Source organism: Dothidotthia symphoricarpi (assembly GCF_010015815.1).
Source record: "Dothidotthia symphoricarpi CBS 119687 unplaced genomic scaffold P153scaffold_25, whole genome shotgun sequence".
NCBI lineage: Eukaryota > Fungi > Ascomycota > Dothideomycetes > Pleosporales > Dothidotthiaceae > Dothidotthia > Dothidotthia symphoricarpi.
In genome coordinates, this window is record NW_022985032.1 from 91,552 (window position 1) to 115,017 (window position 23,466).

Below are 23,466 nucleotides of genomic sequence, written 5' to 3' on the forward strand. Positions count from 1 at the left end.
TTCCTCCACCCCGGCTGCTTACACCAACACCTACCCCCACGGTGGCGAGTACAGCGCCAGCTCTGCTACGTCGTCCTGCACTGAGGAGGGCGTCAAGACTAGCGGCTACCCAAGCCACTCCACTGCCACTCCCTACGACGGCAAGCACGATGGCGGCTACCCAACCAAGTCCTCTGCTACCCCTTATGCCGGTGAGCATGACGGTGGCTACCCCAGCCAGTCTTCTGCTACCCCGTACGGTGCCAAGCACGACGGTGGCTACCCAAGCAAGCCCTCCGCGACCCCGTACAGCGGCAAGCAGGATGGTGGCTACAAGACTGGCGGCGATGACGAGGAGTACGAGCACAGCAAGGGCATGAACAGCGGCTACAGCACTGTGCCCGCCTACCCAGCCACAACTCCGGCTGCTTCGATCAAGTCATACGAGACACCCAAGAAGTACATCACCACAACCTACCCCGTGACCTACGTCGATGTTTGCGAGAACGGCTACACGACCAAGACCGAGATGTACTCCACTACCTACTGCCCAGAGGAGTACACCACGGTTCCTCCCCCAAGCTACGACACCACCACCAAGGCGTGCAACAAGGGCTGCGGCGACTACCCCATGACCGTCACTGTGACCATCCCCCACAAGACGACCGATGTGCCCAGCTACCCCACTAAGTCTGCTTGCGTTGGAGACCATTGCCACGACGATGGCAAGAAGTCCTCCGTCGGCTACCCCGTCGGTACGCCTTCTGTCGGTTACCCCGTCGGTTCGTCTTCAGCTGGCTACCCCGTCGGTACACCCTCCGCTGGCTACCCAGTCGGTACACCCTCAGTCGGTTACCCAGTCGGCACATCGTCTGTCGGTTACCCTGTTGGCACCCCATCCGTAGGGTACCCTGCCAGCTCTAAGTCAGCTTGCAATGGTTACGATTGCCACGACGAGGGCAAGAAGTCCTCTGCTACTCCTTCCGCCGGCTACCCCGTTGGCACTCCTTCCGCCGGCTACCCCGTTGGCACTCCTTCCGTCGGCTACCCCGTTGGCACTTCATCCGTCGGTTACCCAGTTGGCTCGTCCTCAGCTGGATACCCTGTTGGTACGCCATCGGTCGGCTACCCTGCTAGCTCCAAGCCCGCATGCAATGGATACGACTGCCATGGCGAGGGCATGAAGTCCTCTGCTAAGCCATCAGCTGGATACCCCGTCGGTACTCCCTCAGCTGGCTACCCCGTTGGTACTCCCTCCGCTGGATACCCCGTCGGAACACCATCTGTTGGCCACCCCGCTAGCTCCAAGCCCGCATGCAACGGATACGACTGCCACGAGGGTGGTAAGATGTCCTCCGCTACTGCCATGGTCGGTACTCCTCTCAGCCAGTACCCAACCAAGGAGACCGCCATGGTTGGAACTCCCCTCAACCAGTACCCTGCCAGCTCCATGATGCCCGCCAGCTCCATGAAGCCCGCCTGCAACGGTTACGACTGCAACGACGACAGCAAGATGTCTTCTGCTACTGCCATGGTTGGAACTCCCCTGATCCAGTACCCCGGCAAGGAGACTGCCATGGTTGGAACACCCCTCATCCAGTACCCTGCCAGCGAGACTGCTATGGTCGGCACACCCTTGATTCAGTACCCCGCCAGCTCCATGAAGCTCCTCTGCAACGGTTGGGAGTGCAAGTCATCCGCCACCGCCATGGTTGGAACTCCCTTGATCCAGTACCCAGCCAGCGAGACCGCGATGGTTGGAACACCATTGATCCAATACCCCGCCAGCTCTATGATGCCCGCCAGCTCCATGAAGCCTGCCTGCAACGGCTACGACTGCGGTGACGACAACAAGTCCTCTGCCACCGCCATGGTCGGAACTCCCCTGATCCAATACCCATCCAGCGAGACCGCTGTTGTTGGCACTCCTCTCGTCCAGACCATTGCCAGCTCCAAGCCCGCCTGCAACGGCTACGACTGCGAGAACACCGCCACCTCCGTCTACCAGACCAAGGTTGTGACCTACACCAAGGTCCCCGTCCCTGACACCGCCATGGTCGGCACCCCCAGCATGGCCTACCCCGCCAGCGAGACCGCCATGGTCGGCACACCGCTCGTCCAGACCCTTGCCAGCACCCAGTCTGCTTGCAACGGCTACGGCTGCGGTGACGACAAGAAGTCCATGGCCACTCCTGCCGTCGGCACAGGTGTGCCCCAGTCCCCCAAGGCCAACAGCACCCTGTCCTTCAGCACTGGTTCGGTGCCTTCCCAGACCGGCTACAATGTTCCCCAGTTCACTGGTGCGGCCAACGCCCTGTCTGCTGGTGGTGCTATTGTCGTTGCTGCTTTCGCGGCTATGATGTTGTAGAGAGTTGAGGGTTGTTATGATGATCTGGGATATGTCGAGTTTCTTTGTGTTCCTCTTCTTGTATATATTTCCTAGTGTGTAATCGGATTTCCTTAATATAAATCTCATGTGCTACATGCTTCAAACTTGATCTACACGTGACTTGTCTTGTTTGCCATGACTGATATCTGACCATGAGTACAATTATGTGATAGTTATGGATTAGTTTGAATTTTCCAGGTCAGTCATTGAAATCCGATTTCCCAGGATTGATTGATTGTGTTACTAAATCCTATCTCTTCATGTCCTTTCGTGTCGAACCAACCACTCACTATCTATCTATCTATCTATCTATCGACCCCACCTCGTTACTCAACTCTCCCATCCCAGAAGTCCCAAACTCGAAACAAATCCAATATCCCAACATCTCACAACAACAAGACAAGACTTCACAAAGCACGCACTCTTGACGTTGCTCGATATATCTCGATGTAAAGGAAATCGTATCACACGAGTTGAGACTGCTCGATGCGATTGTGAGAAGTGACGTGATGGTGAGGTATGTGGATGACATGGAGAAGGGGAACTCATGGCTTTAGTGGCGATATTCCTGTGTTGACTTGAGATGGGATTCAATGCAGTTTTGATAAAACTTCCAGTTGCGTCTCAGTCTCAGTTCTGTCTCATGTACGGCGAATCAGGCGTAAAGCACATACAAGCGGTCAGAAAAGACAGGATCAAATTCAACCCATCTATAGGACAAAAACTTGCCAAGCAGTGGAAATAACAGGATAGCAAGCACTAAAACACCTATAATACAATACGACAAAGACGTCCAAAGAAATAACTCCCACCAGCACAGAAAACAAGACAACGAGTCCCCCAACAAGGATGCAGAAAAAAGGAACTCCAATCTAGACAAGAAACAAAGAAACGAGAACACAAAACAAAAAAGCCTAGCAATACCCCACTGTTTCAAAACAACCACATTCCAAAACAACATCTCAGTCCCAACCCCGAAATACTCACCGATCCACCCACGATGGAACATTCAATTCCCAGTAATGACTCCGCAGCGCCTCCTCGCGTCCGCACACCTCATAGCCATGCGTCCGCACCCGATTGAAGCTGCCCTTGTGGCGAAAACAGTACAGGCAAAGCGGCGAGTCCGTTTGCTCGTCTCCATGCACGTTCTTGTAGATTGACAGGTAGTTGTCGTCGGTGTCGACCAGATGCATTGATCGCGCCCATGGCGGTGTCTCTGACTGAGCGGGACTTGCGCGCTGGCGGCGCGAGGAAGATGTACGTGCTGCAGTTCGGACTGGAGTGGAGGGCTGGGACCGGAGTTGGGGCTGAGGCTGGCCTTGAGAGTTTGCGGATTCGGGTCTGAAGGAGGAGAGTGAGGGGATGGAGTGGCGCGCTGCGCGGTTGCATACATCTGGACCTCTCTCGGTGAAGGTCGACGTTCGAGATAGACAATTGTTGTCACTGCCGGCGCCTCCGAATGCTTGAAAAGGATCTGTGTCCGTTTGGAAGAGGAAGCGGCATTGTGGTTCTGATAGAGCCTCTGTACGTGTTCTCTTGGACATCTTCTCGGGCGAGGGTGAAGGGCTGAGCTCTCTTTTGCCAGCTATCAATATCATGTCAGTATCGGAGAGCCTGCAGTAAAGTTCAACATACAGCTGACACTCCCAGGATCACTGGGCGTTGTACGCTGCTCAAGTGTCATGCTCGTCAATGAGGTCGGTACGTCGGTTCCCGCCGATGTGGGTGCCTCGGTCGGGGAAGAACTCGAGAAGATGTCGTTCAAATTCACGTCGCTGAAGATGAGTGGTGAGTGATATTGTGCGACGTCGTTGCAGGGAAAGGGTGGGTGTAAGTCGAGGGAAGAAGTAGCCAGGCGCAAACCGCCCACAGTAGATCGTACGCTACTGGTCGTCATGTAGCCTGTAGTCAGGTTGTGATTTGATGTGTCGGTGCATGTCCAGTTATCCCCGCTCGAGCTGACGTCGGGTGAGGGAGGCTGTGTATGAGGTGAGACACGCAGACACAACGGCGGTGCATGGCTTCCTGACGCGCCGTCAACGGTACTAAGAAGTTTCCTACAAACACGTGCTTCATCGGCCGCTCGTAACTTGTCGCGGGCGTCTTGAGCAGCGGAAGAGCCACCGACCCAGACTGAAGACGACGGCCTGCTGGTACTAGGCTGAGATTGCGGAGTGCTCTTCGAGGTGCCTCTATTACGAAGGACAGTAGGAGTAGTCGCGCCATTGATCTCGTCGAGCAGGTGTTGGAGGAAAGACCCCGGTGGGCCATTGTTGGTGAGATAGGCGTCGTTTGACGGACGCAGGGGAGTGGTCATACTGGTAAGAAATGCTCAAGCAACGATGCAGTATAAGCAATGCAGTAGAGCATAGAGTCTGGCGAGATGTTGGAGGAGAGGGGCGAGGAAATGATGAGATTGGCGCTACGCGAAAAAGATATGACGTGGGTGAGGAAGGTGCAGTTGCGTCAAAAGTATGAGGTGTGGGGGACAAATCAGGAAGGAACGAGCAGTCAAACAGACACAAAAAAACGAATCGTCATCATGAGGTGGAATTGGCTATCAAATGTCGCGTGGTTCTCACCTATAGGGCATACTACGAACCTGGTCTATCATTTTGCAGACTCGTTCGTTACACCAAGTCAGATCGTGTCATTCAGTCGTCGTGGTCTCATGTCTCGGACATCTCAGTGTCCTCTGGCTTGGCCAGCCCATGCTCCTTGAGCAGAGCATCGATCTCATCCGCGCTCCAAAGGTGGTGGTAGATCTTGCCGCTCTTGGTCTTTCCTACTGTTGCGAATTCGACTGCAAAATGTTAGCACGTGACATGGATGGGATGACTCTGGTGATGCGCACTCTTCTCACTGCTCAACTTGGTCGAGTCCATAGTCTTGCTGAGCACCTTGACGGCCAACCCACATGCCTCCTTCAAGTCGCAGTCCTCCTTATAGTCCTGCTTCAACAAGCTCTGGGCAGAGGCGTTGTTTGCACCGACGCTCGTCGCCTTCCAGCCGCCATAGTTGCCACTGGGGTTGCTCTGGTAGAGCTGGAACTGGCGCTGCGGGTCCCAGCCTGCGTAGATGAAGGACACGCCAAAAGGTCGCAGACCACCGTGTTGCGTGTAGCCCTGCTTGAGATCGCACAGACGACGCACGAGCTGCTCGCAGGGAATGTCTTCGTTGTAGGTCAGGAGGTAGCGCTGGGCGGCTTGACGGGCGTAGTTGATGAGGATGTTAGCGTCGGCCGTCATGCCCGCGACGGCGCAGATCATGTTGCTACGAATCATCAGCATCACCAAGAATGGCTGGGTGGAGGCGGGACACACTCGTTCAGGATGTACAGCTTCTCGGCCGATGTGTCCTGCTCCAACAACTTGCTGGTGACCTTGCGCTCTGCTGCCAAGACAATGCCATCCTGGGCCAGTATGCCGAGTGCTGTTCCTGCGTGGGAGATGGCCTCGAGGGCGTATTCGACCTGGTAAAGACGTCCTTCGGGCGAGAAGATGGTCGTCTGCAAACATGTGTTAGTGGTGAAGCCGTGGGGAGCAGTTGGGGCGGGGCGCTTGCCCGAGAATCATATCTCCGGGACATGGTGGCGGTTTGTTCGAGGTAGTCAGAGCAGTCGACGAGGGTGATTGGAGAGGCGACAGTAACAGACTATGGCGGGGGAACTGGGGCGTGGGTTGGTGTTGATGGAGCTTCAGGCAAGCTTCCAACGCGTATGTCGGCGATTCCACATGCCAAGCCCCGATGACTTTTGGACATTGACCCAGCAGCCTCAACTTTGCATCATCCTTCGCGCCTACTCTGGTCTTAGGACGCGTTTCGAGCTTTACAATGTCGGATATACCCACGCGACCGCCCGCGCCAGCACCGCCGCTTCCTGCGGGCTGGACCGAGCACAAGGCACCTTCAGGTAGCTATAGCTCACATCTACATCACACCCAATGCTAAGACATCACAGGACACACGTACTTCTACAACAAGGAGACGAAGAAATCCACGTATACTCGCCCTGTAGCCGAAACACCGCAGTTTTACAACCATCCTCCACCATCAGCACCGTCCACGTTCGATGCGACACCCAACTACAACATCCACAACGCTCAGCCTGCCCAAAATGCTTTCAATCCACAGCAGCAGATGCAGAACCTCATATTTGGGAGCGCGCCAAGACAAGCTTTTCAACATAGCGGACCCCAGCACCAGGGACGAGGCGGACATCGTGGAGGTTTTCGTGGAGGGCACAACAACTATGTCGAGAGAAAGCGACCGCAGGAAGACAGGCCAAAGCACCGCCAGGACATACCAAACTGCGCGCCCTGGGTGCTGGTCAAAACGAAGCTGGGAAGGAGGTTTGTGTGGAACAAGGACACGAACGAGAGTTTCTGGAAGTTCCCGCCCAACGTGATGAAGGCTGTGGTCGAGTTTGATCGAAGAGAGCGCGAGAAGAAGGAACGCAAGGAACGAGGGGAGCCAAGCGACGTCGAAGAGGACACCGCCATGGCAGACATCGAGGCAGAACTTGCGGCGGCCGAAGAGGAGGTCGAGATAGTCGAGGTTGATGGCGAGGAGGGCATGGAGAATGATGAGGAGTATGAGGAAGTTGAGGTCACAGATGATGAGGGAGAAGGAGCAGAGAACGCATCTAAGCGCCAACGAACGGAGGAACCGACTGGAAACCCTACCCAAGAAGAAGACGACGATCTAGCATGGCAGCTCGCGCAGATGGAAGAGATGGAAATGGGCGACGAATATGAAGAGGAATACGACGACGAAGTCCCTGCATTGACCGAAGAAGACTGCAAAGCCTTGTTCAAAGAGCTGCTAGACGACACACGAACAAGTCCCTTCACGCCTTGGGACAAGATCCTAGACCAAGGCGTCCTATACGACGACGAACGCTACAAAGCCCTGCCAAACATGAACGCGCGCAAAGACTGTTTCAATGAATGGGCGCGTGACAAAGTGCAATTCCTCAAAGAAGAAAAAGCCACACAGCAAAAGCGCGACCCACGGATACCATACCTCGCCCTCCTCGACAAGCACGCAACACCAAAGCTCTACTGGCCCGAGTTCCGCCGCAAATTCAAAAAGGAGCCTGAGATGAAAGACGGCAAGCTCTCCGATAAAGACAAGGAAAAGCTGTACCGCGACCACATCAAACGACTGGGCATGCGCCACTCGGACCTCAAATCCGATCTGTCCGCCCTCCTCAAAGCCCAACCCCTCGCCGCTCTCCATCGCTCAACCACGATCGACACCCTCCCCTCGTCTATCCTCACCGACCTGAAATACATCTCCCTCCCACCTTCGACCCGCGACTCCCTCATCGAGACGTACATCTCGACCCTGCCCCCAGCCCCCGAGGGCGCGGCGTTGTCCGCGGAAGAAGAAGCCGAGCGCGCGAAGAAGCGTGCAGAAAGGGAACGCAGAGAAAAAGCGCTCGCGGACCGTGAGCGCCGTGTGCAGGAGGAGAAGAGGCGGCAGGAGCGGGACCTGGCGTTTGGCAAGGGGCGACTGCGCGAAGAAGAAGCGGAGATTGAGCGCGCGATGAGAGTGGGGAAAGAGGGGCTGCGGGGGCATTTGAATGCGTAGATGTAATTATTCGCTAATATGAGTTGTGGTATGGATGAAAATTGAGGGGTTTCAGGGGACGTGGAAGTGAACGATACCCGTTTGTAATACACGCAAAGCTAGACATTAGTGTGTCATTTTGCTGACTGATAGGCGTAAATCAATTTACTTGCCTATCCAACGCCCTTGTTCTGTTCTACTATGTTTACTTCGCTCAGTTCCGCCACGTCCATTCCCGAACTCACACCCACTCCCGTCCAATGCCATGAGATCCGAGGGAAAGAAGCTCAGTGTCTACATATGATCTGCCGTATCTCATATCCTACCGTTCATTCTACTTCCCCAACGCACGATCCTCGCTTCTTCATGATCCGCCTGCGATAAACGCCTCACCCGCCCTCTCGATCCTTTCCATTTCATTCCACCGCATACCCAACAAATCCGATCGAGTCTGACCTGACCCGGCAGCACTCCCCAGTAAACACATTCCACACCACAACCACCAAAGCCAGTAAGCCCCTCACTTCACTTCACTCCCACACATCGAAATGAGAACTGTGTATATGTACAATCTCACCACCATCTACCACACCACCATCCCATCATCACTTACTTCCATCCCAATGCATCCCCCTCCCCCCGTCTTACAGCCAGCAAATCTGCCCGTGCGCCCCTCCTCAATGCCCGACATCGAAACCCATCCCCCAAACCGCTCCTCCTACACAAACGAGTTCTGCATAACATTGGCATACTAATCGCACTAATGGCTGTTATCCTGGTGGTCGCGGGCGTGTTGGGGAAGCGGGACGCGGATACGAAAACTTGTCACGGGATTGGGAGTGTGGGGAGACGTCTGGATATGACAGTAGTGATTGGGGTAGGGATATCAAAGGAAGGGGGTGTCTTGTCTCCGGATGGTGGGTAATGAGGGGGAAATGCGAGGCTGTATGAACGGTGGAGAGGTGGAGTACCAAGTGTGGGGGTGTGCTGTTCGTGCTTTGGCGTAAGGAATTAGAGGTGAGTGTGGAATTGGCTTACGACTCCCCCTTTACTGCTGCTTCATGTGTAGCACAGTAGCATCATTTAGTATTGAGCTGTGTATCAGCCTCTCCTGTTCATCCACGTACCCCCAAGGCACCGTTTCTCAGTCCCAGCCAGTCAGCCCAAACAACCAAAAGTACACATTACGCTTGTCTCAACCCTCAAGACAAGACATTGTATCCCCATGCGTACAACTTTCTTTGTCCACCCATCGTCTTCACAACTCTTCCCCGTTGATAAAACCCCCTTGATATAACCTACCCCCCTGTTCAACACAGCACAACATACATAGCATAGCACAGCACAGCACAGCACATCTCCACCTCAAATCTCACATACACGAACCCAGACGAAGCAATGCCCCCCCACCACCCCCAAATCCCCATCCATACCCTGACAGAAATTAATCTACACCCCCCGCAGCCGAAACCCTCTGCGGACCTGCCCGTCCGTCTCCGACGCCCCCTCCTGCGCACGCGAACTTGTCGCATCGTTATGGGCGTGGTACTTTTTTTGAGTTTGGCGGGCGTGGTGCTTGGTGCGCTGATTTTGGCGGGGGTTGTGCCTGTGAGGGTTGGGAGGAAGGGGGACGTGGGTGTGGGTGTGGTTGAAGGGAAAGGGACGATGTGGGATACGGAGACGGAGATGGGGAGAAGGAGAGGGAGTAGGTGGGTGTAGAATTGTGAGAGTATGAAGAGATAGGAATGAATGTGAAATGTTTTGCGATTAGATGAGTTTGATTTTGCAAGAACTTGACAAGAGACAGAAATGAGATCGTGCTATTATACCTCGTAGTTGTGTACTTACAGCTCGATATCGAGAGCCGGTTGACGAGTTTCCATGGTCGAAAATAGGAGGACCAAAATTTTTATTCGCGTGTACTTGTGTTGCTAAGTCGACTCGCTAGTTGTCAAGAGGCGCTCTGTTTTGTCAATACTAGTACTGACTACCTTGGATAAAAAGCACTGTCTAGAAATGTCGGCTTGTCTCGAAGCATTTATGAGTGAATATCCACTCATACCTGTCCGCCATGCTCCTGCATGCATATCTACCTCAGTATTAGAGATGTGCCTCAACCATTTAAGCTGCTCTGTTATATTCTCCTCCGAGCGTTTGTTTACTCAAACTGAGGGGTGAAGTTGGCTTGTCTTGTACTGATATAAGTGCATGTTTTCTCGTTATTGTTCTATGAGCGGGCCGATTTGTCCTCGTACGGAGGGTTATTAGCTTAGTCCGACAAAAGGTGCTTGGTTATCGCATCCATGCCATGTGCTAAATATGATTGCTTTTTAGCGTCCAGACTACTTTGATAGTGTCTTGGTGAGGGTATGATGTTTGGCAGTGATCGTCCTTGCTCTTTCTGCGTGATAGAGTAGTGTAATACAGGCCTCTAGTCTAAGGCCAATCCGTGGCGATGGTTTTTTGTCTTTGTCTGAACTACAGGAGGGGAAGCTGTTGTCCTCATGGGTGTCTGCGACATGCTCTTGATACCTGTGTACTTGCTCTCAACGAATAGTCAGACAGACCGTTTCGAGTTCGTCCTTGTTCTCCCATCGCTGCTCTCTCTTCGATTTCCAACTTTTCATACTCTTCGACGACTCCGGTCGATCTTGGATCGACTTTCCCCTCCTCATTCTCCAGGTGTGATCGATCGAGGGTGGGGCTCCATGACATCTCCCCTCGGGGGCGGGTATCGCTCTCCAGACTGATTTTGGCAGAATTCCTTCCTTGCAGCAGCGCGGGGACAGCTCATACATGGCCCACATTTGCAGCGGATCTTGCTGCACGCCATGATGTTAGTGAAGGAAGTGGGAACAACAAAGTGACAGGCGACCAGGATATGACGTATGCCGCGAGTCAGAAATTCTGTTTCCGGTCGTATCCTGATGATGTTCCTGAGCACTGATTATCCTTGTTGATCTTCGCTATGTTTTGTGTTTCGGACTGTTGAGCTCGTCCTATGAGTGTCAGTGTAATAATAAAAGGAGATCGACGATGATCGAAATACATTGGCGAGTGGTTGACGCTGCTCGCTGTAAGTATAGCAACAAGGTGGATATGGACGACGCGTCTTGAGTTTGACTTCTCGCACTGTCGTAGCAACGCGTGCCCCTCTTAGAAAATAGGACCACTGACACTACGTCACGCAGAGACAACATATCCACTGACCCCCACACGGCACAAACATGTGAGAGCGACGCGAAACAGTCGCCAGCTCGTGTTGCGCCTGTTGGGAATGTGCGTCGGATGCACAGGCACGCTCGGGCCAATCCACCGACTAGCGTCGAACAAGCTTTTCAGGGTTTTCAGCCGCAACATCGCCACGATCAACTACGGCAAAGCCGTTTTTTTTATCACCCGAGTAACCTGCCTATCACTACATGCGCAGAGAAGAACTCTCACCGCTTGCCTTTTCGACTCAGGACAATGCCATGGCAATGTGGCGTTCACGGTCTTTATCATGTCATGGTAACACTACTACACAGGTCCACACGATCCTTATCATGATTCATTGCGACATGTTCCCGCTGTTCTTGGCCATTATTGGAGGACGCGTAGGTAGGAGGCTTGGTTGACCCAGTTATACCCACTATCTGCTTATCTCGGATTTCCATAACCAGATGTGCCATTCCTCTGGCACGACTTGTCCACTTTTCTTGCGCTCTGACTACCGCGCATGGAATAGGTGTACGCAATATGCAAATCCCGCCCATCATGGACCTCCCTCTCCTGAGTGTATCGCCAGACAAGGATTTCGTATAACCGGTGTTCCAAGGCATTTTATAGGTGACCATATGCTGTTCGTTGGTTGCAAAATTCCTATACTTCTCTGGCACCGGCAAACTTACGGCCAGCTCGTTCCAGCATCTTCGGCACACTTGCGGCTCTTCGATTTCGGCCGTCGCGGATCTAAGAATACTACTCGACGCCACTCCCGCGCGCTTCCCGAGCCAAAGCGTCTCTCATTTGGTGCCTGTCGAATTTTTCTGACGTTCGTTTGCCTACATGCTCCGTGTCTTGGTTCTCCACTCTCTCTTTGTTCAAGCTGAAGAACAACTTATCGAACCTTCTGGCCACTGATACCCGCACTCAAAAACCGGGGCACGTAGCTCTACCGCAGACTTTGACAACAACCCCCCTTGATCTTTTTGTTCGTTTATTCGGATCGCATGCAGTACTCCCGCGCTAGCGTCACCTTATCAATCCCGCGCGAGCACGCAAGGAAGCTCCTGTAACATCACTACGAATTCCGTCATTACCTTGAAAACTGCGACTTATCACTCGCGAGACGCTCTATTCTGACTCCATCACCTCCCTCAACAACAATTTTACTTATCAGTTGGCCAGTAGAATTCATCTAATTTCCTGTTCACGCGCCCAAAGGATCCATTGATACCCGAACGCAGCTCACGGATTGCCCCTTGCATCCCTACCACCAACGGAGGTCTGACGCTAGGTGCCGGGAACGACTGAAGTCAAACCATCTTGAGACTTTTCATCCACATTGAGGCGTTCCTGCCACGATCCACGTGCAGTGTCTGGTCCTGCGAGTCACGGACGCCTTCGTTCTAGAGTGGTCCGTTGACATCCTACGATTCCGGTTTCTGGCTGCCAAGAGGCTTTCCCACACACATACTGAGCTATCTGGTAGTTGCCAGACGGTATAATACCGACATGGACCCCTTTCAAGATCCCGCTCCGTCCGGATTGCAAGCCCACCACGACGACCTCATGTCTTCCACTCCAGGACGAAAACGCGTTGGTTTTACTGCAGAAGCACCAGTAACCCGACCTGTAAATGTGCATTCTCCTGAGCAGCAGGATACAGGCTCGAATGGCCACAACACTCCCCTCCAAAGATCGGACGTATCACAGGATGAGCTTCATCGGTTAGGAGAGTCCATTCGACTAGCACTCGGTGATGAGTACCCTCAAAGCCCTCAACCACCCGTTGTGCCGTTACGCGATGTTCAGAAACCTCGGCCTGCAATACGGAAAGCTGGACGCACACCCCCGGAGTTCTTTCTGAACGATGAGCCTAACCCTTTCGACGATGAGATGTCCAGCACGCCATCCGTTGGAGCCCATGCTAAGGAGAGGTCTGGGCTTGAAGCTCAGCGACGAGCAGCAAAGCTATCCAAGTCGGTTGGCACCTACTCAGCTCCAATATCTCGTCGCAACTCACAAGAAATCATGTCCCCGATGTCACCAACGTCACCAATGTCACCATCGATTGAACTACAGAATATACCGCACTACAAAGCCGAAGCGAAGCCCGTCGACGATGCAGACGATGATCCGCAGTTCATGAAGCGCGCGTCTATGATTCTTCGCCAGCATACAGTTCACGCCCATACGGCCCCCACACTCAACCCTGAAGACTTTTATCACACCGAAGCGCCACTCCGCTCTGGACAGGTGACACCTCGTGACCTTGAGGTTGAAGATGAGCACGTCACAAGACCCATCAAGTATCGAACAGGCGTGCTCGGAACGCTTCTACAAGTAAACAACGCCGCCCAAGCTCCCACACGGCCTAGTCACATTCGAAACTTCAGCAATGGCACCTTCAGCGGCGCATCAACGGTTGGTAATACACCCAGCTCGTCACCTCCAGCATCAGGTTACTCAACTCCCCGCACACCCGGAAAACCCTGGTTTGGTCGCCTCCAAAGCAGTAACTCTGCCTCTTCCATTGGACAGCTGGTTGGATCATCTGCTAACTCTCTCGCGCGACCTGCGCAACGAGAGTTGGGCAATGAATTCGAAGAGCAGTACAAAAAAGCTCGTCCGGGTATGGGCAAGCGAGCAAAGTCTGACGAATCGGTCTTGGGGTTCAAGAAGGCCAGCAAACGCCGCGAGCATGACATGAAGATCAAGATCCACCTGTAAGTCAACCCTCATGATAGTGCTCGGATAGTCTGGGTTGCTGTGGCGATGTCAAGAGCCATTCACCAGTATTTGGAAGTACACCAGACTGACTTATCACCATAGTGCTGGCACATTGGCAAGGCAGAACTACCTTCGCAAGCTCTGCAAGGCCCTGATGATGTACGGAGCGCCCACACATCGACTGGAAGAGTACATGAACATGTCGGCTCGCGTACTGGAGATCGAAGCACAATTTCTATACATGCCAGGATGCATGATCATCGCTTTTGACGACTCTTCGGTCCACACCAGTGAGGTTAAGCTCGTCCGGACAAATCAGGGTGTCGACCTTGGTAAGCTGCGCGATGTGCATGAGATCTACAAAGAAGTCGTACATGATCGCGTTGGCGTCGAAGAAGCGACACCTCGGCTGGACGCCATCATGACACGCAAAGACAAGTACAACCGCTGGTTGAGAGTCCCGGTATACGGACTAGCATCCGCTACTGTTGCTCCATTCGCTTTCAATGCTCGATGGATCGATTTGCCGTTCTGCTTTCTGCTAGGTTGCATCATTGGGTGGCTGCAACTTGTTGTGGCCCCTGGAAATGACTTGATCAGTAACGTATTCGAGATCGCCGCTGCTGTCATCACGAGCTTCATCGCACGTGCTCTAGGATCGATCAGGCATAACGGCACGGAATTGTTGTGTTTTAGTGCGATGGCACAGGCCAGTATTGCGCTCATCCTACCTGGTTTCATGGTTCTCTGCGCGTCGCTTGAGCTTCAGAGCAGGCATATCGTAGCCGGCTCTGTACGCATGGTAAGCACTGATCAGAGTCTCATGAGCTCTAGATTCTTATATCTTGTTCCCCGCTTACACTCTTCAGGTATATGCCATCATCTATTCCCTAATCCTTGGCTTCGGAATCACCATAGGTACCGTATTGTACGGCATGATGGACAGCAACGCCACGTCAAGAACGACATGTCATGAGCCGATGTCATCAAATTACTACTACCTTTTCGTTCCCGCTTTCGCCATCTGCCTCCAGATCGTCAACCAAGCCAAGTACAAACAAATGCCCTCCATGACTGTCATTGCTTTCATTGGATGGGTCGTCAACTTCCACAGTTCCAAGTACTTCAAGAACAACGCGCAGATCAGTAACACCGTTGGCGCTCTGGCAATCGGCATTGCAGCTAATGTACACGCTCGGTTCGGTCGTTATGTGGAGAACTGGTGCCTAGATACCTGGGAGAACACGCTGCGCCCTCACTTCATCAAGTTCCAGAAGATGTGGAGGCGAAACCGCCACGGATCCCAGCGTTCAGCCTCGAAGCTCGAGCGCTCCGAGTACAGCAGTACCCACAATGGCAGCCATCCAGGCTCCTCAGCCAGTTCGATCAGCGAGTAAGTGAAAATTCCATGATAGAACCTAGAGAACCCCACTGTGTTATGCAGACCAGCTGGCACTTTGGAAGCCTCGAACTACTATCACACCACCTCACGTGAGCCTTACTAATATCTACTAGCTTCACACCACATGCACGCAAAATCGGCTACGGTCTCGCCGCAGCCGCTATGCTACCAGCGATCTTCGTCCAGGTCCCATCGGGTCTCAGTGTACAGGGCTCCCTTGTATCTGGCCTCGCTTCCGCCGATTCGATTACACGCAACAGCACGGGCAATGCCACAGTTATCAGCACAGTGGATTCCACCACTAGTAACAGTCTCAATTCCATTGCACTGAATGTCGGATTCTCGGTTGTGCAGATCGCCATAGGTATCACAGTGGGATTGTTCTTAGCTGCGCTACTAGTTTACCCTCTGGGGAAGAGGAGGTCTGGGTTGTTCAGCTTCTAGATAGATTTTACATGTGTGCGGGCGCTTAGGGTAGTGGATTGCGATATCATCAGGCATCCTAGAGATTTTCAGCGATCTTTGCTGGGGCGGTTGCGCTCTGCGCTGGGATCCCTGGGAAATCTTGAGGATACCAGGACAGGGTTTGCATTTGAAGGAACTGAGTCATGGATACACAGCTCTTTATTGACATGGGAGAGCAAAGGATAGACATGCATTGCGCGGAGTTTGGGATCAAGCATTTTCGGGCGTTGGGAAAGCTTTGTAGGAAGCAACGATGTTTTGATAGTAGTCGCGTCATGTGGATAATGACATTGTGTCCTGGGGGACTCTGAGGCAGAAGGTCTCGCTCATTTTGAATTCTCACCACCATTGGATATACCAGTTTGTGATTGGATACGATTAGCGACACGCACATCCCAAGTCATGCCTTAAGTCAGTGACACGTATATTGACCTCACACCTGGTGATTTGAAATTTTTTATACGCATGCCGTTTACTTATAATTGTTACGAAAAACGTCGCAGAAAGTCTTGCAGAATCATAGATGTAGAGGGAACAAGAACGCTGCCGATACAGAACCAAGAACTATCTAAACTCTAGCCACAGCACATTTCACGTTCGACCTCTACTCCCAACGAACAATCGAACTCTACTTGGTAGGAAGCGCTACGTACGACTCTGTGTGCGTGGCCTTCGCAGTGCCATTCGTGCTGTAGTTACCCGTGACAACCATGCTTCCATCTGCAATGGTGACATGGTCAAGCACACGCTTGAAAAGCTCTAGACTCGCCACAGGCTGGTAGTACGGCACCTCATGACCCGCTTCGTAGACCCTCGTGAAGCTAAGGTTGCCATACTCGCGAACCTCACCATACTCCACGCCATCGACCAGGAAGGGAGTGTAGCCAGCAGCCCGGAACTTGTCACTGTTGGCATAGTCGAGAGCGAGGGAGACCGCTTCGCCTCCGAACCAGTTGCAGATGTAGTCAGCATCTCCGTATATCAGTGCAACACGAACACCGTAGCCCAGAATTTCCTCGAGGTCTTCCTTGAAATTGGGATAGACAAAGTCACCAGTCGACTCGAACCCATAATAGACGTCAAGGGAGCTGCTTGACGTGTAATTGACACTGACGCCAAGAGCCTCCTGTGTGGAAGCCAGGTTGAGAAAAGCACTGAAATATGGTGGTGGGGTGGGGTCGTCGTATGGATGGCGGACATCGTAGACGCCTCTGCCGTCCTCGGAGTAGTATGGGCCTTCGACGTCGCCGCGGCATACGCTAGTTGCTGCTCTGCAGACGGCCTTTCCAGCGGCAGTAGATCGATCAGCTTCTTTGCAAGCTTGGACTTGATCACGGCAACCGTTGGGACCGTAGTAAGCCTCCTTCATCATTTCATAAGTGGAGTCGTTGACAGCCTTGATTCCGTATGTGTTGTTCACAGCGAACTCGGGATAGTACGGTGCCTGGATTTGTTCGTCGACGATGCCGTTGATGATGCCAAGAGTGTCCATCTGAAGCTCCACACCTTTGACTGAGCTGTTACGAATGGCCTCATTCTGCTTGTAGAAATAGTTGTAGAAGCCGGGGCCGTAATGCCCACCGTAGCTGTTCCTTCGTATCAGCGAATGGGCTCTGAAAATAAGTAAAAACGGAGTACTCACCTCTCGGTCCACAAATTGAATGTGAAGTTCTGGATATCAGGATCAAGCTGCGGTGAAAGGTCCAGGAACGCTTGCAGGATATGCCATGCACCGATGGCAGCAGCTTCTGTTGTGTTTGTGGTGTTGGGGCTAACGAGTGAGTATCTTCCGTCTGCATCCTCTTCCAGCGTCTCGTACGAGAAGCCAACACCAACTGGCTGACTCAAATATAGCATGTTGCTATGCTCATTCCATGAGTACGGATTCCATTGCGTCTTCAGGTCCTCCGTGACATTGCATGGCCCATGTTCTTGCAACAGCCCAATCATGGAATCGCTTCCAGGGCCGCCGTTGAGCCATAATGTGAGTGGTTTCTCGGAAGGGTTCTCTCGTGCCTCGAAGAACCAGAAGAACATGTTTTGCGTAGGGCTGAGACTGATGTACCCTGCATAGTCGTCGACGCCCTCCTTTGTTTCGCAGATCCCCTGCTTTCCAGGCTGCTTATATGTGATCTTTGCGCCCTGCGGTGAGGTTATGGTCGTGACATTTGTGGGGTATGCGGGAGGTCCACGCCGCATAGGAGCTGTCCTGCGTGCACTGCTGAGAGAGATGGCTGCCAAGACAGCCACAAGACGAGCGAGACGCGCCATGACAGAAAGCTTATGTGAATAAGAGGAAGAAAAATGCTTGCCAATCCTCTCGGGTTCGCTGTTTGACGCTTTATAAGAATATCAGCGGTTCGATCTGCACATCGGTCGTCATTCTTGTCCGCTTCAGCATCGGTATGTCGCTCAACCACTCAACTTCTGCAGTGTCTATACCTAATCAGGCAGCTGCGTTACCCGTCCAAACGAAACACAGCACTCGGTAATTCAGTCACCAGTGACAAGGCCATGCATGAAATCAAGATGCTAGGATCGTCTGGGCTTGACTCGCTATATCCCCGACCGTTGTACGAGTAACGGTTCGAGACGGGGAAGACTCGCGATAAGAAGTGTTGGGTAGCATGGAGATGTTTTCGTTGAGTAGCACCTTCTTGTAACATGGACAGGAATTGGTGTGCGTGCAACATCAAGAAGATAAGACTCAGGCATCGCTTTGATTTGGAAGCCGAAACTCTCAGGATCAGCAGCAACACAGGGTTGAAATATGGTGAACGTCCTGTAAAACATGTAAGACCGGGAGGTGTAACTGTTGTGCACGGAAGGATGCCGACATTTTACCACTAACCTTTACAGGAAGGTGTCTTTGAAAGTCTTCAAGGTTGTCATGTTTCGTATAACGTACCAACTTCATTGCGATCTTCATCCAGAATTGGCTGTCAATAAACGATCCCGACGGATCTTGATCCTTTCGCTGACGGAGATGTATGGGAGACTTGTCAATAACTTTAGCAAATCCCCGGCACAATGGTGAAAGCGGCTTCCTTTCCAGCGTAAACATGCACCTACAAGCATTGTCCTAAGATGACGTCATCAACCATCCGACATGCATGCATGCCAGATCTCTTAAGCAATCAACAACGAAGATAAAATAGGCAGAAATAATGCTACAAAAACAGTTGCTGTTGCAGGATACTAATATATAGGCTAGCAAAGCAAAGTCTACAGGTATATATTAGCAGAAAAACAGGGTAGAAGGTAAATATAAATTAATAATTAGTAGTAAAAATTACGTAAGTATATAAATTAGCCTATAAATTAAATTTTATAAAATAAAATTTTATTCTAAAAAGCTATAATAGCCTATAAAACTAAGTATTAAAGCCTAATACTTATATAATAAGCTAGATAAACTATATTTTATACTTATAAACTATATAAAGAATTAACTAAACTATAACTTTATACTTATAAACTACTTTAACTTAATCTTATTTAGCTATAGCTTAATTTTTAAAATAAAATAGTAAAGTTTATAAACTATTTTATAAAGTTCTATAAAAGTTAATAAACTATTTATAAGTAGTAAATAAGTAAAATATACTATAAGACTTAGTTATAGTAGTAATATAGTATAGTAAAGATAGAAGAATAGTATTAAATATATAATAAGATAAATTACTAAGGAACTTATATCCCTTTATAAGGTACTTTTATCTATATATATAAGCTAAGAGGCTAGAGCTAGTATAATAGTATATAAACTACTTATTACTTTATACTTACTTAATAATATCCCTCTTTTTAGGTATAATTATCTTAATCTAGTAGACTATATCTTCTATTACTTATATTTAGTAATATTAAGTATATTATAGGTATATTAGAGTAACTATTTAGGTAGATAGCTAAATTAAGCTAATTTAGCCTAATTAAGATACTTCTAAAGTATATTATAACTAAAATCTTAGTTTAGAGTAAAAGAAATAGGTACTTATTTTTACTTCTTTTACTATTTACTTACTTAGAAGGTAGCCTAAGCTCTAAGGGCCTTACCTAAGTATATAATAAAGGCTCTTTTTTAGTTTTCTATACTCTACCTCCTTTTTACTTCTAATTTTTAGAAGTTTCTAAGCTCTAGGTATATTTTTAGTAGAAAGGTAGAAAGTATTAATTAGCTCTAATTAGTACTAATTAGTAGAATTTAGGTTTAATAGGCTTAGTAAGTATTAGATATTAGTTAACTATCTTAGTAAAACTCTTTTAATAACTACCTAACTTACTTTACTTTTAATATAATTAAGATAGTTACTTTAATAAAAGCTTAGTACCTTAAAGACTATAAAGATACTAGTTACTAAACTAAAGTTCTTTATATATACTACCTAAACCTTTTAGCTAATAGTAACTTTACTATAAATAATTTAATCTACTTCTTTAGTACTAATATTAATTTATAAAGTAAGTTCTATAATAGTAACTATTAAGGTATATAGTATTATTATTATACCTAACTTAGCTAGAACTATTTTAGAGTATATTTATTAGCTTTAATTAGTATAAGTTATAACTAATTAACTCTTCTAGCTCTTTAATACTTACTATAAGTACTTTATTAAGCTTAAAAAGTAACTTACTTACTACTTATCTAGTAAAGATATAGTTATAGAAGCTATAGAAGAAGGTAAGCTTATATAGTATAATTATATTCTATATATACTCTCTTTATATATTATATTTAAGGTAAAGGTTATTAATCTTACTAATAAGATTATTAGCTTAATTTATAAGTAAGTAGTTAAAATTAGTAATAATTAGCTCTAATAGTATTTAATTATTTATAATAGTAAGTACTCTCTTTATTATAAGTCTCTTATAGTCTATATAGGTATAACTAAGATTAATAAGTCTACTAAGTCTAGTATTTATATTAAGAGTTATAATTAGTTTAAAGCTAGCTTTTAAAAAAAGGCTATAGCTAAAAAGTAAGCTTTTAAGGCCTCTAATAATAAAGACCTAGATCTTACTCTTTATAAAAAGGTAAGTAGCTACTTATAAGCTTTATTAGTATAAATTAGTACTAACTATCTAGAATTAGTTTAGTATATATAGTTTTAGTAAGACTTTAGTTAAAGTAGTTACTAAAGAGAAGAAAAAGGCTACTATAGCTACTATTACTTTTTAAACTACTAAGGTAGATTTTACTACTACTAATAAGTACTTTATATCTACTAAGAAAGCTACTAAGACCTATAAAAAGAATAAGAATAAGAATAAGTATACTTAGGTACTAATTAGTATAAATTAACTTAGATTAGTAGTAGTAGAGCTAAGATATAGCTATATATATATTTCTAGTATTATATACTAAAAGAGTTACTTTTTAGCCTTATATAGGCTTTATAAATAATAATTATAGTTAACTTATACTAATTTATTCTAATTTCTTACCTATATTTTAATATTATATAGTAACTTAGAGTATTTTAATTAACTTAGTAATTTTTTATATTTACTTTTAAAGTTATTTTCTTAGACTTTTTCCTAAGAATTCTAACTACTAGGTATAGTACTATTAAACTTTATAAAAATCCTACTAAGTAGATAAAAATAGAAAAAAGTAGCTATATAGCTATTTTTTTATAGTTCTATCTTTCTTCTTTTAAGAAGTTTATCTTAAAATTATACTTATAATAGCCTATTCTTTCTTTTAATATATCTTAGGACTACTTTAACCTTATTCTAGAATACTATAAGTATTTCTTTACTTAGATTTATTTTAAGTTTCTAAGAGTTCTTATTTTCTAAGTAGCTATTCTACTTTACTAGATATTTCTATATACCTATACTATTTTATCTTCTATTAACTACTTTCTTTATATTATAGATATTATCTTTTATTTTATAAAGTATATTTATAAGTAGGAGTTTATTATATAAAATTATCTCTCTTCTTATATAGAATTCTAATAGAGATATATAGTATACTAGATAAGTATTATTTACTTCTAAAAGATTAACTTTAAATATAGTAGAGCTAATTTAGCCTATAATCTTTCTAAGTTCTAATATCTTTTAATTAAGCTTCTTTTTTAGTCTAGTAGACTTTATATATTAATTAGATATAAAAACTTTATTTTCTACTTTAAATTTATAGTAAAGTCTTTTTTTATTAGTATATTTTTTCTAGTATTTATTTAAAACTAGAATTTTCTTTTTATACTTTACTTATAGTACTATTACTTTTACTACTAATTTATTCTTTAGAGGAGCTTTACCTTCTTTAAAGAGTTAATTAGGCTAATTAGGGGCTCTTAGGTATACCCTATAGTAGGCTTAGAATAGAGTAACTCTAATTATTATATATATACTATTATTATAAGTAAATACTATAATTAGGATTTATAGTACTTAATTATTTTATTTTAGATAATAGAAGTACTAAAGGTACTACTTTAGTATTTAGTTCTACCTTTTTATCTAACTATTTATTTATAAGTAATAAGTAAAGGTTAAGATCTTTTTAAAGTTTAGGTAGTAGTTAAATATATCTTATAACTTTAAATTTATTAAAGAACCTTAGTTAGAAATTATAGTCTTAGGTACTTTATAAAGTTAAATAATTTTCTTTACTTATATATAGGCTAGGTCTACTTTAGTCTAATCTACTCTTACTAGAATATAGTAGGATATCTTAGTAAGTTTATATATAACTACTAGAATTAAGTTATATACCTACCTTAGATATTTACTAGTAGGTAGTTTTATAATAAAGTCTATTATTATATCTTTCTATAGTTCTAAAAGTAGTTTTAGAGGTTAAAGAAGCTTATATAGTTAGTATTTTAGTATAACTAACCTCTTATAGTAGTTATAGTTTATATAGTAGTTTACTATATCTTTTAATATATTTATTTACTAGTACTTATACTAAAGCTTCTTTAGTATCTTCTTCTAGCTAAAATAGCCTACTATTAGATTATTATAATATTCTTTTAGTACTAATAACTTTAATTCTAGTATTATAAGGATTATAACCTTTTCTAGTTCTAATTCTAGCTCTTATATACTAATTTAGGCTACTTTAGTATCTAAATTATTAGATAAGTTAGAAGATTCTAAATTTAAACCTTCTAAATTAGATTTTATTAATTAGAGCTTTAGTCTAGGCCTACTATTCTATCTTACTAACCTATTTATATATTAAAGTTCTTAATAGTTCTTTCTAATATATTAGCTTTATATAGTAATAGAGTAGATTAATAAGAGTCTATTAATTTCTACTCTAGTTAATAAGTTCTTTATTAGATCTATAAAGGCTTTATTATATTTCTAGTCTAGATCTTAAGTTACTACTATATAGTCTAGCCTTCTTAATAGTTTATTAGCTAGGTTTATTACTCTTAGTTAATATTTAATAATAAAGTTATATTCTATTAGCTTTTAGTAGAAGTAAATCTATTTTTAGTTTAAAACCTTAGTATCTGTAAGGGCACTATAAATAGGTAATTAAGATATAGGACAAATAGGTATTTATTAAGAGATTAGATAAATTCTTAGGGTATAAGCCCTAGGGATTTATAAGTACTATATACTAGAGCTTTAAAGGCCTTATACTCTTAGCCTAGAGGTTTACTAAAGGTAAGCTAACAGGAGCTTAGATAGAAATACCTATAATAAAGCTCTCCTTCTTCTTATAGTTTATTTTAAACTGCTA

At 46.7% G+C, this 23,466-nt stretch overlaps 6 protein-coding genes across 6 annotated transcripts; 3 read left to right on the forward strand and 3 right to left on the reverse strand.

Annotated features, from left to right (window-relative positions):
• Window positions 1-88: 88 nt before the first annotated feature.
• P153DRAFT_255290 (uncharacterized protein) lies at window positions 89-1,156 on the forward strand (the record flags this gene model as incomplete). Its single annotated transcript, XM_033662768.1, has 2 exons — window positions 89-285; window positions 658-1,156. Coding segments are annotated over 2 exons (696 nt in total), but the record flags the coding sequence as incomplete, so codon positions are not given.
• Window positions 1,157-3,236: 2,080 nt separating this feature from the next.
• On the reverse strand, window positions 3,237-4,864 carry P153DRAFT_140433 (uncharacterized protein). Its single transcript, XM_033662102.1, has 2 exons — window positions 4,007-4,864; window positions 3,237-3,956 (listed from the first exon to the last, which is right to left on the reverse strand). The coding sequence occupies exons 1-2, from the start codon at window positions 4,686-4,688 to the stop codon at window positions 3,352-3,354; spliced, it is 1,287 nt and encodes a 428-aa protein (XP_033518264.1). The 5' UTR covers window positions 4,689-4,864; the 3' UTR covers window positions 3,237-3,351.
• Window positions 4,591-6,039, reverse strand: P153DRAFT_327557 (N-terminal nucleophile aminohydrolase). The gene is made up of 4 exons (XM_033665332.1): window positions 5,936-6,039; window positions 5,695-5,879; window positions 5,226-5,644; window positions 4,591-5,174 (listed from the first exon to the last, which is right to left on the reverse strand). The coding sequence occupies exons 1-4, from the start codon at window positions 5,957-5,959 to the stop codon at window positions 5,041-5,043; spliced, it is 762 nt and encodes a 253-aa protein (XP_033518265.1). The 5' UTR covers window positions 5,960-6,039; the 3' UTR covers window positions 4,591-5,040.
• Window positions 6,040-6,168: 129 nt separating this feature from the next.
• On the forward strand, window positions 6,169-8,101 carry P153DRAFT_351381 (uncharacterized protein). Its single transcript, XM_033666339.1, has 2 exons — window positions 6,169-6,284; window positions 6,333-8,101. The coding sequence occupies exons 1-2, from the start codon at window positions 6,206-6,208 to the stop codon at window positions 7,964-7,966; spliced, it is 1,713 nt and encodes a 570-aa protein (XP_033518266.1). The 5' UTR covers window positions 6,169-6,205; the 3' UTR covers window positions 7,967-8,101.
• Window positions 8,102-12,661: 4,560 nt separating this feature from the next.
• P153DRAFT_390919 (DUF1212-domain-containing protein) lies at window positions 12,662-15,725 on the forward strand (the record flags this gene model as incomplete). The annotated part of the gene is made up of 4 exons (XM_033670987.1): window positions 12,662-13,875; window positions 13,982-14,681; window positions 14,749-15,272; window positions 15,395-15,725. 4 exons carry the CDS (start codon window positions 12,662-12,664, stop codon window positions 15,723-15,725), a joined length of 2,769 nt encoding a protein of 922 aa, XP_033518267.1.
• Window positions 15,726-16,244: 519 nt separating this feature from the next.
• On the reverse strand, window positions 16,245-18,069 carry P153DRAFT_401441 (peptidase S10, serine carboxypeptidase). The gene is made up of 2 exons (XM_033671904.1): window positions 17,389-18,069; window positions 16,245-17,332 (listed from the first exon to the last, which is right to left on the reverse strand). The coding sequence occupies exons 1-2, from the start codon at window positions 18,015-18,017 to the stop codon at window positions 16,375-16,377; spliced, it is 1,587 nt and encodes a 528-aa protein (XP_033518268.1). The 5' UTR covers window positions 18,018-18,069; the 3' UTR covers window positions 16,245-16,374.
• Window positions 18,070-23,466: the final 5,397 nt, after the last annotated feature.

What these genes read in the sequence shown, in the direction of transcription:
- P153DRAFT_140433 (XM_033662102.1), bottom strand. Translation starts at nt 4,688, where the DNA reads ATGACCACTCCCCTGCGTCCGTCAAACGACGCCTATCTCACCAACAAT. An exon ending in TGATCCTGGGAGTGTCAGCT is followed by an intron (nt 3,957 to 4,006) that starts GTATGTTGAACT and finishes TGATATTGATAG; the next exon opens with CTGGCAAAAGAGAGCTCAGC.
- P153DRAFT_327557 (XM_033665332.1), bottom strand. Translation starts at nt 5,959, where the DNA reads ATGTCCCGGAGATATGATTCTCGG. An exon ending in CCCGGAGATATGATTCTCGG is followed by an intron (nt 5,880 to 5,935) that starts GCAAGCGCCCCG and finishes ACATGTTTGCAG; the next exon opens with ACGACCATCTTCTCGCCCGA. An exon ending in CAAGTTGAGCAGTGAGAAGA is followed by an intron (nt 5,175 to 5,225) that starts GTGCGCATCACC and finishes AACATTTTGCAG; the next exon opens with TCGAATTCGCAACAGTAGGA.
- P153DRAFT_351381 (XM_033666339.1), top strand. Translation starts at nt 6,206, where the DNA reads ATGTCGGATATACCCACGCGACCGCCCGCGCCAGCACCGCCGCTTCCT. An exon ending in CGAGCACAAGGCACCTTCAG is followed by an intron (nt 6,285 to 6,332) that starts GTAGCTATAGCT and finishes AAGACATCACAG; the next exon opens with GACACACGTACTTCTACAAC.
- P153DRAFT_401441 (XM_033671904.1), bottom strand. Translation starts at nt 18,017, where the DNA reads ATGGCGCGTCTCGCTCGTCTTGTGGCTGTCTTGGCAGCCATCTCTCTC. An exon ending in TTCAATTTGTGGACCGAGAG is followed by an intron (nt 17,333 to 17,388) that starts GTGAGTACTCCG and finishes ACGAAGGAACAG; the next exon opens with CTACGGTGGGCATTACGGCC.